At 39.3% G+C, this 16,580-nt stretch overlaps 2 protein-coding genes across 3 annotated transcripts in view; both read left to right on the top strand.

Annotated features, from left to right (window-relative positions):
* The first annotated feature begins 142 nt into the window (after positions 1 to 142).
* mon1a (MON1 secretory trafficking family member A) lies at positions 143 to 8,930 on the top strand. The gene is made up of 6 exons (XM_041783907.1): positions 143 to 271; positions 719 to 870; positions 2,764 to 3,147; positions 3,246 to 4,011; positions 4,180 to 4,327; positions 7,811 to 8,930. Exons 2-6 carry the CDS (start codon positions 747 to 749, stop codon positions 7,949 to 7,951), a joined length of 1,563 nt encoding a protein of 520 aa, XP_041639841.1. The 5' UTR covers positions 143 to 271; positions 719 to 746; the 3' UTR covers positions 7,952 to 8,930.
* A 480-nt stretch (positions 8,931 to 9,410) lies between these two features.
* The window catches only part of mst1rb (macrophage stimulating 1 receptor b), a 28,370-nt gene continuing 21,200 nt past the window's right edge, over positions 9,411 to 16,580 (top strand). For both annotated transcript variants that reach the window (XM_041783120.1, XM_041783118.1), the window contains exons 1-2: positions 9,411 to 9,642; positions 15,181 to 16,487. In XM_041783120.1, coding sequence (XP_041639054.1) covers positions 15,282 to 16,487 — 1,206 coding nt within the window. In that variant the 5' untranslated portion in view covers positions 9,411 to 9,642; positions 15,181 to 15,281. The remainder of the gene's footprint in view (positions 9,643 to 15,180; positions 16,488 to 16,580) is intronic.

The raw sequence follows: 16,580 nt of genomic DNA, 5'->3' as shown, positions 1-16,580 counted from the left end.
TAGCAACTAGCCCACAGTCATTAAGTCGCACGGTGGTAAAATTTTGAAAACCATTTCTTTCGGATGATAGTGCCCTCGGGTTCCACATCATAAGATTTTGCAGCATAGGACTACATATCCCACAATTCCTACTTCCGCAATCTAGCAGGGCATGTTGACTAGCAAGAAAAAGTACTTTTCTCTTGTCCCTGCTTGATTGGTAGTTGCTGTGAAAGTGACAAGCAAATCGTTGAGCACAACGGACAAATGAAGAAGGCCCTGGAAATGAAAGGTGATGATTTGGAAATAACTTAAAGCAACGTACGAGCCATTTGTAAGAATGAAGGCGATAGACCAAACCAAGCTAACAGTTAGCTTTAGATTCTGTTGATTATCTGCTAGCCATTGAAGTTCTTTACCAGCATATATGAGACGGAAGGGTGGGACACAGGGAAGCTATAGTGAAATAAACTGGGTGTGAACACAAAGTGAATGTTGTTCTGTGGCGCCACTTATTTTTTTACGCGATATCACAACTCATTTGTAACAACGACAGTGAGACCGTCTAATAGTTCAGAAATGTCCTAGAACATAATAATGGGGTTAAAGTCAAAGTAAGGCTGTAAAACTAAAGCGCATCATATGCTAACACTAATGTGCAGCATGAGCACAGCCTCGTCATTAGTTAATCCTGAAGTTGCTGACTTTTGCCTAAAGATTCCTCTCTATGTCCTGCCAGCTGTGTGTCCCTGTCAAAAGTAGCAGTGATGGATGTTGAAGCCCGAAGGGCGGCTGTGTCGTGGGAGAATGGGACTCTGGCTCCTGTGGACCACCTTCGCTCCGAGAGGGCAGACAGCCCCACGCCAGGTCTTGTGGAGGGGACTGAACCAGGTGAGGTCCAAATTCAAGCATTTTTAGCAGACTTTCAGCATGCAAATGTGCAGTGTGACTCTGGTGTCAAATTTGAACTGCTCTAGGTTGTAAGGCCTAAATATAAGTGTAACACTTCCACAGTGCTTACATTTTTCTCTTTCTCTAAATGCCAGCATTGAATTGTTATGACACAACAGATAAACATACACTACTAGCATGGGTTCATGCCAATACATTATTGACAGTGATGACAAACTGTGCTTTTTCCAAAGACTTGTGGTACGGTAATGTCATCCCACCTCATGGCCCATCATCCATGGTGTTACAAAACATCATAAATGTTTACAGTGTACAAGTATAAGGTTGATGGTACACCAAGTGTCCCTAATGCAAAGGAAAACCTTCTCATTGGTCTGGGCATTCCTCTGGCTTGTATCACAAGTAGTATCTCGCCAAGAAAGTGTTATCATGATGTAATGAACGCATTGTTTTTGTTGAGTTATTTCTTTGTGTTCGTATTCAGGATCTATGAAATTAGTCACATTATTTAAAAACAGAGAACACATTTGTTGCCCTGGAAGGATGCTGCTGTGCTGATTTTAAACAAGTGTGTACCAGAGTAAACTGGACAAAAATGTGAGAGAACAGCTATTCAGCATCATTCCTTGTGGGTAAAACCTTTTTCCATGAGAAAACCTATAACCAGCTGTTGTTTGGCATCACTTTGACATTTTTTAAACAGTTTTGTAATCAATAAGTTCCCCATTTCACATTTTTACAACAATGCAATGTCATTTCTGTGTTTGTGAGAAAGGAAAAGAGGAACAAAGAGAAACAGAGATGTAGATAGAACACGAATTTGCAAACCTTGTTTGTTTAGAAAAGTTGATGACAACTGTGCACCTTTTTAAGCTGAAACTTTGTTTTTGAACTACTACTGTTAAAGAAAAAAAATGAGATTTTTGTTGCCGTGATTAATTTTTTTTCACTGCAGCACAGGTCTTTCACTTACAGTTTGAGTAAATCCAACCCTGCAAAGAAAAATGATGGAGCTCCTTCCAAATTTATATACACTTTTTTTGCAGGTTTGTCGTGTCAACTCATTTTCATTTACTGCTTAGATTCATTAAGAGCTATGACCAGGGTTTGTGCATTTCTCTGACAAGTGGTCACCTAAAGCAGAAATTTATATTACTTTTATTTATTAAATGTTCTTTGCAAAACCCAATGTCTTAAAACATATCTTTTTTTTCTCTGTTACACTGACACAGCATGCACTTATTAAATCCATTACATTACATTTCATCCATATTTCATTCCATCCAGACTTTTTCGGCAGCCTTGACAGGCCACCAATAAACCTGGCTGTCTGGGACTGACTTATCCATGTAAGACAGAGTAGCAAAAGAGGCCACTGAAGCTGTTCTGCACTTCTTTGCTGCAGCACTAACATTACCCAGAATTATATCTGTGAAACCCCCTAGTTTCGCTTCCTCTTTCAAGTGTTTCTAACTCTGAAACTTTGTTAAGAAATCTAATCTTTGTTTGGGAATAATATGAAGAAAAAAAGCAGATTTGGACAGCCTACAAAAGAAAAAATTATGATCTTGATGGAAATCTTTTCAAATAATATTTTTACATAACCAGAAAAAACCCAACTTAAAATATGACACCCTATTGGATGATTTTGCAAATGTATCTCTGGTTTTACTACACCCTTTAGTACACCGTTTCTACAAAACCCTCTCCTCTAAAGGTTTTTTGGGAACCTTAAGTGTATGTGTTCTTAAATCCTCTTGAAAAATGCTGTGTAAACAGATGCAAACAGAGCGTTATTGTTCTCAGAGGGTCTACTCACTTACAGTATTACTGTCACTCTTAGGCATAAAGCTTATTCCTCTTTGAATGCAGGTGCAGGTCAGAAGAGTGCTATGTTTGTCCGTGCACAGTCTTTTGAAGATCTGACTGCAGAGACTGAAGAACTGGTTCGGAGGGAGGCTCAGCTGGACAAACCCATCGAGTCTGCAGAGGAGCTTGAGGTACTAGTGGGAGAGAAAAGCATAGATGAACAGCACAACAATGAAATTCCATCTGAGAGTCGCACAAAGGAGGAAGATGTGTCAAGTGAGGCGTGGAGGAGCCACAGAAAACACGTGTTTGTGTTAAGCGAGGCTGGAAAGCCGATCTACTCCCGCTATGGCACGGAGGAGGCCCTGTCCAGCACCATGGGGGTGATGATGGCCCTTGTATCGTTTGTGGAGGCTGAGAAGAACATCATCCGCTCCATCCATGCAGGTCAGAACACACTTCACACATAAAAAATAAGAGTTCAGAAATGTTCTTTGTTAAAATGTTTCATGTTTATTTAAATTCTGTTAACATTTGTGTGTCAGATGGCTGTAAAGTGGTCTTCCTTGCCAAGAGCCCTCTAGTCCTGGTGGGCGTGTCCAGAACCTGTCAGTCAGACAAGGAGCTGCTGCGGGAGCTACAGTACATCTACTACCAGATCGTCAGCCTTCTCACCCTCACCCAACTCAACCACATCTTTCAGCACAAGCAGAATTACGACCTGCGCCGCCTGCTGGCTGGCTCTGAGTATCTTACAGACAACCTTCTGCACCGGCTGGATCGAGACCCCGGTCTGCTGCTCAGCGCCGTCACCTGCCTGCCTCTGCCCAGCTCCGCCAGGGACGTGGTGTCATCGAGCCTGCAGGCAGCCAAAGCTAAAAACCTGGTCTTCTCCATCCTGCTGGCGGGGGATCGCCTGGTCACTCTAGTGAGAAAAAAGGACCAGTTCCTGCACCACATAGACTTGAACCTGGTCTTCAACCTGGTAGGTTCTTCATCGTCCTTCCGGGAGGGTGAAGGCTGGACGCCCATCTGTTTGCCAAAGTTCAACACTGCAGGATTTTTCCACGCTCACATTTCGTATCTAGAGCCTGCTTCTGATCTCTGCCTCATCCTGGTTTCTACTGACCGAGAGGACTTTTTTAACATGTCCGACTGCAAGCAGCGATTTCTGGATAGGCTGAACAAGCGCAGTGCATACCAGGCCCTGAAGGAGGCGCTCAAATGTCCCAGCTATAGTGTGGAGCAGGTTGGCATCCCAGAGCTGAGGCACTTCCTGTATAAATCAAAGAGCTCAGGGCTTTACACCAGGTGGGTAGGACGTCTGCTGGATCATATTAGAATATATCTCAGTGGTTTTTGATTAAGAAACACTCTGTTAGAGCCTTGAGTAATTCAGTATCTGCTGTAATTTCTGGCATCTCTCTCTGTTGTACAAGTATTTATGCATTGCTCTTTACAAATTCCTTTTTTCTCCAGCCCAGCTTTTCCTGTTGTGTACCAGAGTGATGATGAGCAGGAGAGACTGATGGAGTTGTACCAGGACCTTCATAGCCGCTTGCATCATCCAACCAGACCTCTTCGCTCCTTGTATCGGTGCACTGAAAGTGAAAACCTGATGGCATGGGTAAGCCTGGTGCTGTGAAGAGAGAGCCTGACTCAGTTTTCACAACAAATAAGAATCAACTATAAAAAGAAAAAAAGAAAAAAATACATCAGACTACATTTACCACATAATCCATGCAAAATTTTTCAGCATTTTCGCACAAAAAAATCAAAGTACATTGCCAAAGTGTCATTTCATCACATGCATGCAGTTTAAAGCTATTCAGAATAATGCATTTAGCACTGATTTAAAATTTAAAGTAAACACAAGATACTTGTGCCCTGTGGTGTAGTGGTATGTACAGAAAATGGCACACTCTTATTTTATATACTCTTCATAAGGTGTGTATTTAGAAGAAGGTATACTCTAATGCAGCCTTATTCAAATTTGAGTATGCTTAAGTCGTTGGCACCCCTTAAATGGCCTGACAGATGCCCACCTAAAGCCCGTTTCAGACTGGGAGTGTGACGCGCGCGTCTCAACTGCAACGCGTGGATTTTTTAGTGTGATTACATGTTAACAAGTCAAGGCTTTCGGACTGCCTGCATGTGCGCTGCTTCTCGCATATCAACTGATATGCCCGGCTCAGGCGCGGAGAGTTGAGAGAGTCGAAGTCTCGCCTTTTTTTTCCTTGTACCACGTGTGGCTGTGGACCATATTAGACAGGAAAATGAAAAATGGAGAGCCATATTTACATGGTTGTGGCAAATACGCACATAGATTTGTTTACAATGTGTTTCTTGATAACCCTGAGGAACGCCACAAGCTTAAATGTGCCTGTTTGATAAAGTTGTTCTCTAAAGAGCAACTATTAGTGAAACTTTCTGTCTCCACACTGGTTGAATATGTCACAGGAAAGATAAACACCGTATGAATGCTTTTCTGGTTTGTGCTTTTCAAAGTAAAAGCCTGGTTTAGCATTTCTATAGAGAAACTCCGTTCACTTGTACAGAATGCTTTTATTTTGAATAGTTCCCGACAAACTTCCATTGTACACTGAATCAAGTCGCTTTTAGTGGGGTTTAATGAGGTAAAACTTATGAAGAAGGACAGGGCTTTGAGAGCAGGGAGATGCGGCTGACACGCAGAAAACTCTTGCCCTGTGTGAAAGCCGCCACAGCAGGAGCCGGAGCAGACATGCACGGCACACACAAGCAGCAAAACACGCTTGCAGTCTGAAACGGGCATAAAACCCTACCTCCTTTGACTTTCTCTCCGTTTTATTACAGATTAATTACAAAATATACATTTAGTTTAAGAGGAAGAGAGATTCATAAAGAATATAGACAAGGACTTTATCACAGACTTCACACTACAGTCAGTCCTACATAGAAGCAAAAAAGATGGATGAGAATACCCTCCACTGGATCAGCTGATGGCATGTATTAAAAGAGTGTTTAATAAATCAGACATTGTATGTCTCATTGAACTGCACAGGACTGGTATTTGTATTGAGGATGTACTGTGTGAGTTAAGAACAATCAAGACACCTGTAAAAAAAACGCTACCTTGTTTTTCTTAGTTTCAACTCTACACCCTCTAAAAGGTGTGTCAGTAGTGCTGAAGATAGCCTCAATTATGTCGTAATGTTTACATAGTTGATGTAATAGGAAGAAATGGTTGTAAACACACGCTTCATAGTCAGTGTAAGCTCAATCATAAGATGTGAAACTTGTTATTTAAAGTTATGATATTCAGACTATTTAGTTTTGTACTGTATATGCTAAAACTACAATTCTGTATGCCACGTGTATGTTTAAAAATATTGTAGTAAGTGCTGTCATTCATTAAAATAGCCATCTACTTAACTATAGGCTTTTTTAAAAATTAATTTATCAAAATTACTCCCATATGTCAATATCTTGAGAAAGATTGCATTATGGGTAGATATAATAATAACAAAACAGTCAGAAAGGACATATTTCATAATGGCATCAAACTTTTTATTAGCTTTTGAAACAGGAGGAGTGGAGACATATAATTATAGAAATTAAGAGCAGAGCAGGTTTTCACAGGTGTTCTAATCGAAGTTGGAAAGCTACTTTAGCTGGTTGTGTGAAGTCATCAGAAAGTGATAAATCATCATACGCATTTTCACCCCTGTGATTAATCCCACGGGCTATTTTTTGCCTTTTTTCTTTTTTTTTGTGGGAACTTAAACCACTTAGAAAATGTTTACTATGCCCATATTTGCTATCATTTTTTTTTTTGGCACAATCTTAACTCAATGAAATTAAAACTATTTTTTTGCAACTTTAACTTACAGTTTTAGATATTGGACCTCCAAAAAAACCCCACAAAAATATCAAGAAAGGTTTTTGAAAATTGGTATTTAAAAAAAAAAAGAAAAAAGAAAAAAGATGATTTAATTTCAAGAGTTGGAAATGTAGAAAATAATAATAATGATAATAATAATAAAAAATAATAATAATGTTTATTTATATAGCACTTATGAAAACCAACGTTACAAAGTGCTTCACAAAAACATTAAAGTTCATTTGTGAAAAACACAATGAAAAGAAAAATAATTGATTTAAAAATAAAAGAATACAACAAGTAGTAGTAACATGTTTGACAGACTAAATAGAATAATACAAAGGAAGGAAAAATGGAATAGAATATCAAAAACCTTGCTCAATGGATAAACAATCATATAGACAAGGAATCGTGAATAAAACACAATTCACAGGAATGTTGTAACTTACACAAAAATGGTAGTGATAAAGTGGTAAAATTACATATATAAAGCTAAAATGAATATTTTTTCCAAAGAATACGTATGTGTTTATAGGTATTTTTGGTCCACTTAACAATGCCAAAGTTTGAATTAACTTTCATACTTGAGTACACAGAGGGCAAAATGGCAATCTATGCATTCCAAGACTGAGTAGTTCCCAAACATTGCAAATTTAAAATATAAAGATGTATAAGTGAGCCAAAATCAAACTAAATGCAGAAAAATACAAAGATATATGCTCATATCTGCATTTTTTTCTCAATTTAAACTATTGTCCCACTGTACAATATTTAATGTAAAAAATTAGATTACATGGACTGCATTTAACAAAGTGAATAATTGTCAGATAGTAAAAATGTAAGGAAGTATTTTTTTTCCTTAAAAGAAAAATAAAAGACATGGAGTCCTATGAAGAAATTACCAGTGCCAGTCATGTACAGTATGGAACACTGTACACCATTTGTAAAATTAATTTCTGTTAAATTTGCAACTCATATTTCCTGTTTTGATTGACCTGTTGGCATCAAACAAAAACTGAAAGAGCTTAAAACTCACACTTTCCAAAAAAAAAAGTTGTTGCAGTGCAAATGTGGCTTTGTTTCCATGATCCCACGTGACAAAAATAGCACACGAGGACATCACACCAGCGTGATCATGGACTTCTAATGTTAATTCAGTCAAAATTAATTAAAAATTTTGACAGTTCTAATTGTAATATTACCATAACACACAGCCCAGCCCATCATATGTCTGACTCTTTTTTTCAGGTGACAAGTGGCTTCGAGCTCTACCTCTGCTTCAGTCCGCTAGGGACCAAGGCCTTGGCTGTCTCTGCTGTCACCAAGCTGCTGAAGTGGATCAGGAAGGAGGAGGATCGCCTCTTCATCCTGAGTCCTCTTACATACTGAGCCTCCGATCACAGGCGTGGTGTCAACAACACATGATGCACTAGTCTAAGCTTTACCCTTGCTTCTGGATTCATGGGATCTCATTTAAAGATTTGTGACAAGACAAAATGGATTATAGAGTCAGGGTGGGTTAAAGCTTTTTTTTTATCCCGCTAGATTTTTATAACTTTAAATTAATGATATCAATAGATAAGAGGAAGCATCAGCACTACTGATGGCATATCAGAAACAAAACCATACAGTGGCATTTTTATGCTTTTGAGGTTTTCATGAATACATAACTATTTTACTGTAACAGACCTATTTTGCCTCTAAGAACAAGATGAATGCTGTCTCTGTTTTTAAAAAGCTTTCAGCGTAGTTATTGAAAGATGAAACATTTAATTTGAGAAACTGGAATTTATTGAAGACTTACAGAAGAATGTAATCTCTTTGTTATGAGACAATGTCAAACTATGGGCAAATCACATTCCTGCGTTTGTGTGCTCTTTACATTATGACCAATTACTGTAAAGACAAATTGTCATTTTACCTCCATGCACTTTCTTTATGCAAAAAAAAAAAAAAACAACACTCCAGGAGAAATGTTCATGAATCTGTAACATGTTTACTGCTGTCATTTTATTGTATTAACATGTGTTATTAATGTAACTCAATTTCTCTGCATTAATCATGTGTCATTAGAATTTCCAAATTAACACTCATGTTTCTTTCACTGTGATAGGCAGAATAATTAAAGTATTTTGTGAAATCTTATTTACTTTTGACTAATCATCTAAGTCTGCTGTATTTCATGGGATCCTTCTGTGCTGTAGGGGTCCATTGATGCCACATCTGCCTCCACTAATCATGCCTTAAATAAAGTTTTTTGTTTTGTGCAAAGCCAATATGAATTGTATAATTGTAGATGCAGATTTATGGCTGCTTCTCAATGAAACAATTATGAATGGATAAATAAATAGTGAGTAATACAACACACCCCCGGATAGACTGTGTTCAGTTTCTCTGTTTGACTTTACTGTAATGATAGTGTTTACTGTCCTATCAGGATGGTAAATCACTTTTATCAGTTATTTCTCTTTTCCCCATCTGTTTTCCTAGTTTATTAGTGCAGGGATTTTCAGTCTGCTATCTGCATGCTATAAATTATGTGTCCCATCATAAGACAGACCAGTAAACCTGCTGGTCTGTTGCCAAAACAATAAGGAAAGACATGCAGAGTGATATACAAAGTGGAGAGTAGCATGATGGGAAGGGGGGAATATTTGACAGATAACCTTGAACTGTTTGCTTGGAAGTAATCAAGTTAATAAAGAGCAGCTCTGTGAGTATCCCTGTTTGTTGCAGCAGTATGCAGATTTCGCCATCATGAGAGGTTGGAAACGGATCCCATGTGGATTAATTGGTTTGTCTCTTCTGTCAGTGAGCGGAGGAGAGGGAGGAGCGAGCTGAGGCGCTGCTGGAAAGACTGGACTGCAAGTCCAATCCAACACAAACACAGTCTAAACGTCCCGGCGCCTCAGAAGGAAGAACAGGACTTTTTTAAATGACTATTTTAGCCGAATAAAGTAAATTGTGTGACCCTGAATCTGTGAAAGAAGTATCAGCCATCCTCGCGCTGCTCTGAAGTCAGACAAGCCTCAAAGTTGGAAGCGCCTGTTTCCCTGAAGAGGACACTGTAACCTGAACAGGTAAGCTTTCCCCTGCACTCATACTGACACGGTTCAGACATGAAACATGGAAAAAGATCGCTATTATCACTTTGACAACTTTTAACTTTTTGTCTGTTGTTGTGTAGCTGATCTCAGACTTAAAGATAGAGAACTCCTCTGGAGAAAAACAGTGACGCCACAGCAGATTCAAATACAGTATACTTTATATCTTACAATTTAAATAGACTAATGCCGACTTGAGCTATTTCTTTTAATGCTATTAATGAAAGAGTAGTGTTTCGAAACCAGAAAGCTAGGCTTTGTGCAATGTTGTTGTGAGCATGTGCCAAACACTGACAATACAAGAAGGGAGTTGTCAGTTGCGTTTAAATTCCATTAATACCAGGGACAATAGAAAACAGAATACGCAGCACTTATTGCTCCCAGCCAACCATAACAAGTCCTTGTGCTCAAATAAGATGATATTATTTTTAACTTTTCTTGTTTTGTGCAGTCGATCAGATACCTTCCAACATGTGCTAGTGATGAGAATTACAGCTCTTTTTAGTGATCCGGGTCATTTGGCTCAGCCCTGCTTCAGCTCCCAAACTGTTCTTCTTTAGGATACCAGTTTGGCTTCATCTGCCTGCCACATTTATCAGTGTCATGGCATATGAATTATATTTGCGCTGGTCTTCTACTCCAACTATGCACAGCTTTTTAAATGAATGAAAATATCGTAATAAATTTTCAGAATATTCTGTCTCCCCAAAACACCTTGCAGGTCAGATAAAATCTGCTCACTGACTTGGCTGTATGACTCACCTAATATAAACATTTATGTTACACCATCAAACATGAGTCCTTAATGCAGTGGTACTTAATGCATTGCTCTTTTGACTCATATATCTGAATATATATCTGATTCTTGAGAAAAGGGACAAAACATGCTCTTGAATTGATTTTGTACCTTGGTTTTACTACAGTTATGTGAGATGGATCTTTGTGTAAGTTTAGGTCTCAACTAGCAGTTATATGTAGGAACGGATTTTTAATTTATCATTTTTCCCCAAATCTGACTTTATTGCCAATCATATCTTGATTTTCGTCAACTCCATCAGACACGCTAAAATGTATTTTCTTTTTAACTTTATAAATTAAAGATAAATGTCAAGTTTCCAGTTATCCAAAAATGGCATTCAAGAATGATATTTAATAATGAAATACATTTTTCAGTTACTTTTTAAACAATCTTCCACTCATCTGATTTTCTAACTTAATCTTGAATAATAACCATACTAAACTCATAGTTTAAATAAATTAGTTATTAATGCATATAGATCAGCTGGTATTTTAACAAACTAGCAGAATAAAATAAACAGATGATAATGCATTTTTTGGAGTAATATGTATATATATATATATATATCCAGAACTGCTTTAGCTTTGCATTGGTGGTTCAGTACTGGTTTGATACTCTACTATTTAATCAATACACTTGTCCTCAGGGTACAATTTGTTTTGACCATTGATTGTTTGCACTGCATATTGCCTCTTCAAATCCCCTTGGATCTCTGTGCAGTGATTAATCAAAGAGAGACGCTCTTCTCCCACTTTGATTACCTGTCACTAAAGTGCCTGTGTGCAAAACATAGGTCAAAGAAAGCCGCACATGCTGCAGCAAATACAATATCCCTGAATTCTTCACTGTAATTTCCAGGTCATTCTTAAAAAACGGTGAATATAAGATGAATATAGTAAATATAATTTGACGAAACATGCCTGGTGTATGTTTGTAAAGTAGGTAGGTAAATTTTCTTGTCTATGAAAATGCTGAAACATCAGAAACAGTTAGGGGTGGTAGTCATTTGGAGGTTCTAGGCAAAGACCAAAATGACCAGTATTTTTAAGAGCATTATAACTCAAACTCACCACATCACTGTGATATCTTAACATGTTTCGAGGCTAGGTGCAACTTATAAAAATGTAATATTTATTACTTATTACTTATTGAGGTATTATCTATTGCCACAAATAATACATTTTTAATATTACATGCCATTTTTCCACACAGTTCTCCACCAATTTATTGCTTAAATATGTCTCTGGAGATTTTTTTAACTGTAAATTGCTTGATATGGAGACATTTTGACACTTTTTGAGGGCTTGGACCTTGCTGTTGGGGCCAAATGTCCTCCCAAGGGACTTTTTTGGATTATTAAGATTTATTTTGATGCTATTTCATTCACTTTTGGCCCCTTGTTTACATTCAAAATACACACTTCACACACTTAGCAAAAGAAACTTAAGATGTGTAACTCCTATCAGCTGCACAGCTGTGACTATATCTTGAGGTCCTTTGGAGCACGAGGCCTTAGGCCCTTATATGATGGTAAAACTATGTATGGAGATGTTAAAAATGACCCACTGACTGTAAATCAGAATTACTCAGTGTTAAATGTACTTTAACGTAGTCATCATCAGTAGGGATGATGCTAAAATCTGCTTTCTAATCCGTCTGTATAAAGCTTCATGTACCATGACTGGAAAGCCAGTTCCAACCATTTGCTTTATTATCCATGGACATGAGGAAAGTCAGTCAGTGCCATTACTATGTATACCCATGTCCTCTAACCTTAACCTCGGTTTACATGAAGCTGCAGATGTTAAAATGTAACACCACATGAGGGTTTCCCTGTGAATAATTGATTCAAAGACTAGAAAGGACTCTTTATGCCCAACTTTTCCACGCTTTAGTTTGAATAAGTGCCACGTTTTTGCTATAAGTTTGGTAAAAGTGGAGTTTCTGCGTTGCTACATAAAAAAAATCAAAGCTGATGAGATTCTCTTACACGGGCGGAGAAGCTGTTTCTCTTTCACCTGGGACTTAATAAGGCACATGGGCTCTATGACCATCAGTCCGTGCACGTCTTTCCTCCTGAAAGGCACGTAGTGGTTGTGACAGGAATGCAAAGCAGAGGGGCCGAGGCTCTTGAACACAGCCTTACCACGATGTGCCGAGTTAATGATCCACCAAACAGCGTCTGTTCAGGATGGGCAAAAGGCTCTGAGTTTGAAACACCGTTCCATATGGGTGGTTGTGTGTAAGGACTGATGAGGATGAGTCATGAAAAATATCCAACTTCTTTTAATAGACTGATGCAATAATGCCACAACTCCCATCAGTCTGTGGAGAAAATAGATGGGATGTTTTCTTAACCAAAGATATAAATGTCTTTTACAGGAAGTCCCAATAAACTGAGCTGGTCTACTGTCTGCTATGTTAACCTTCAAAATCACAGTTCTGTGACTGATTGTGTAAACATTTCCTTTAATTGTTTTTGGCTGGTCGGAGGAACCTTTACGACCACATGTGCTTTTATCATTTGGCTCAACCAAAGGTTTTCTATGTCACACCACATCTTTTATTTCAGAGCAGAGTTTAGCAACTGATCTAAGACAAACCATTCCACTGAAAATATATATTTTTTCTCTAACAGTTCTAATTTCTAACTGAGAAAAACAAGTATCTAATTTTGAATTTCAATGATGTCTGTCATTTTATAATAGAAGATTCACTTCTGATGAGTTTAGGTTTTGAGGTCTTTATAAAGGATAAATTGTCTAAATGTGGCAAAAACATGCAGAAAATGGGGTAAAAGTGTGTTTCAAGTGGCAAAAAATGTGTTTAAAAAAGCAAGAATGCATACAACAAACATTGACAGATTATTAAAATTGGCAAAATGGGCATAAAAAGTGGTGAAAAGGGGTTAAAATGGGTTAACAGAGGCTACTAGAAGACTGAAAGTGGCACAACAGGCAGCAAAAGTGGTAGAAGAGGTTTAAGAAATTGGCAAAATAACTTAGAGGTGTCAAAAATGTGCATAAAAATGGAAAAGAGGGGTTAGGTGGCTGAAATGGGTTTACAGAGGTAATACTTAAAGTGGCAAAAGTTGGATAAAAGTTGCTAAAACGTGAAGAAACAGTGGTAGTAAGCTGTAGAAAAATTGTTTAAAAGTGTCAAAAATGGGTTTAAAGTGTCAAAAAATAGTTAACATTGCAAAAATAGGTGGTAAGTGGTAAAAATTGCTGTGAGAAACAGTGAAATATGGTTAAAATGGGCATTGGGATACAAAGGGCTTGAAATGTGGCAAATATGGTTAAAAAAAGGAAAACAGGTTTAAACTGCAAACAATTTCTGGCAAATGAAAGTGACAACAATGGATGGAAAAAGCAGTTAAAAGGGGTTAAAAAGTGGCACAAATAATTTCAACACCAAAACCCAGTAACAGCTTGAAACACTTTCAGCTCCAAAATGAAGTCACTGATAGCCAAGATGCTAACACCAATGCTATTGATCCAACACATGCATTCATATAATCAGTAAATCAAATCTGGGGAGAGCCCCTTCTCTGGACTTATCAGGGGCTCAGCCAAATCTGTGGAAAGGCCTGCTCATATCTGTTCATGTCACGTGATTTGCCAATGGCTGATGTTAGCCAGCAGTGGTGATATTGGCCCACCTTGGCAAATATTAAGCTGTTGCATCAGTACATCCGTGGTTCAAGTGCTCCAAAAACATGGCACAGGTCAATTGTTGGAAGATTTATTGAGGTAAACTTATTAAAGATGGTAGCGATGTGTCAGCAGGGAGACACACCCCACACAGCACACATACACCTGGTATAAAAGTAGTAAAAGTGCATGCCAGAGCGGATGTGGGCAGCAGGTGCATGCGGCAAAACATGCTGCCAGTCTGAAACAGGTGTGAGGCCTACTCAGCAGGTAGGCGGGTATTTTTGAAAACAGAGGTTTTGGGGCATTTTGAGTCACTGAAAACACACCTGTTTAAAAACTTCTTCAAGGATTAAGATTTCTAGAGACTCCTTTTACAGTGTTACATGTTAGTCAACCTTGAAGTTACCACAAGAAATCCTTTCCACGTGTTTGTGGGGAATTTTGGGCTTGTAACATCAGACTGTTTGTCAGTTTTTAGGCAGTTTGACGTCACTGGGGTGCAGTGTCATTACTTTTGTTTGCATGGCAATGGTGGACTTTTTTGTGCTAACTCATAAACACAGAGTTGCTTCCCCTCTGTGCAGATAAACAGAAATGCCTGAGTGGACTACAGAGGTCACTGCTGATTCATACAACACTCACCCTGCCATCATCATTGGTGGTTTTGGATCAGACTTGGATTGAGTTGGTGAGACAACTCTGAAAAATGTAATTTCAGGGGATAAAACAGAAATTTTGGCATTGCTGCTGTTTTTGAGTTTTGAGTGAGTTGCTTTGCTGCACACTGAAGGACAGACTACGGACATGGCCCTGTCTCTACGGCATGTAGCAGCGAATTTTTGTGTTTTCTTGTGGGTGAAAATGTATTTGAGAATGCAGCATGTATGGATGGGACTCTATTTTCAAAAATACCCACCTACATTTGGACTAGGCCTAATGTTATTCCAGAAAATTCTAAAATCACACTTAACTTGTATGTTTTTCTAGGTTTTAAACCTCATATTTATTTAATGCAATTAATCATATTCTCTTCTCTTGTCATCATTTCTCTTCATTAAGGTGTCTGCAGCTGGTTTGAGGATGCTTATTCATGAACGTCAGACCTGGAGGTAACCCCACGTTGACTGTGCTGGTCCCCAGCCTTGCACCCAGGAGTGGAGATGGTCCACTGGACCACACTGTGGGGGACATGTGCCTGGCTCCAGACCCTGATAGCCTTTGCCTTGGCCAACTGTTCCTCACTTGCCCCAAGCAATGTGAACTACTCTGTGGTTTACACCATGCCATTTTTCCAGGCCCGGGGCCCCATCCAGAACATAGTCAACAACTCCTATTATCAGGAGGTGTATGTTGCTTCTCAGAACGTGATCGAAGCTGTCAACAGAAGTTTGGAAAAGGTGTGGGAACTTCACACTGGGCCAGTGGGAAGCCCAGAGTGTCAGATATGTAACTTGTGCAATATTGACAAAGATCCCAATTTCCTGGAGGACACCAACAATCAGGTGTTGCTGTTGGATACTCTCTTTATGTATTTGTACTCTTGTGGAAGTTCTCAGTATGGTGTGTGCTATTTTCACCAACTTACCTCAAATGGAGAGCCTCCGTCTCTTTCCAAGTGTTTGTTTAGGAAGGATTCAAACTCTGCTGCCTATTGTCCCGACTGTTTAGCGAGCCCTCTGGGTACCAAAGTGACAATGGTTGAGGAGGGTCAGACTGTCTATTTCTTTGTTGCTGCAACTGTCAACGACAGTGTGACACAGCGTTACGGAAGGAAGTCTCTATCCGTACGTCGACCCCTGGCGACAGAGGATGGTTTCTACAGGGATGTGCGTGGCCTTACTGTTCTCCCAGGCTTGCGGAGGACGTACCATATAGACTATGTGTACAGCTTTTTCACTCAGGAGTTTGTCTACTTCCTCTCAGTTCAGAGAGAAAGCCCTGATCAGAGCTCATCCCCGTTTCAGACTCGTCTTGGCCGTCTTCCCCGGAATGAATGGGAGATGAAGAGGTATCGTGAGGTGATCCTGGAGTGTCGCTTTGAGCCAAAACGCCGTAGAAGGAATGTTGTCAGCGAACCCTATAAGGATGTGGTGTACAATGTGGTTCAGGCAGCTCATTTTGGGAAGGCTGGCAGAGAGCTGGCAGAGGAGTTAGGGGCAGAGGAGGAGGATGACATCCTCTACGGGGTTTTTGCGGTTACCCATGACAATGGGGTCACAGAGCATGACTCGGCCCTGTGTGCCTTCCCCATGGACAACGTGAACAAAGCAATCGTAGATGGAGTGGATGACTGCTGTGAGTCTGGACCAGAGCAGCTCTCCAGAGGGCTCTGCCATTTTCAGCCTTGTGAGAGCTGTCCTCATGAGGTAAGACCTTCAGCCAAGACACAACCTCTGCAGGTGACTGATGTACTGAGATCTCAGTGTAGACTGGTGAAATGTGAAAGAGTGACTGCAAGA

The sequence above is a fragment of the Cheilinus undulatus genome, linkage group 3, assembly GCF_018320785.1.
Source record: "Cheilinus undulatus linkage group 3, ASM1832078v1, whole genome shotgun sequence".
NCBI classification, from domain to species: domain Eukaryota; kingdom Metazoa; phylum Chordata; class Actinopteri; order Labriformes; family Labridae; genus Cheilinus; species Cheilinus undulatus.
Note: the sequence above shows the minus strand (reverse complement) of the source record. Positions and strands in the feature narration are given on the sequence as shown.

Bases quoted from the DNA above. Each gene is read 5' to 3' on its own strand.
- mon1a (XM_041783907.1), top strand. From the start codon at position 747: ATGGATGTTGAAGCCCGAAGGGCGGCTGTGTCGTGGGAGAATGGGACT. The intron at 3,148-3,245 runs GTCAGAACACAC...TTTGTGTGTCAG, and splicing joins CATCCGCTCCATCCATGCAG to ATGGCTGTAAAGTGGTCTTC. The intron at 4,328-7,810 runs GTAAGCCTGGTG...TCTTTTTTTCAG, and splicing joins GTGAAAACCTGATGGCATGG to GTGACAAGTGGCTTCGAGCT.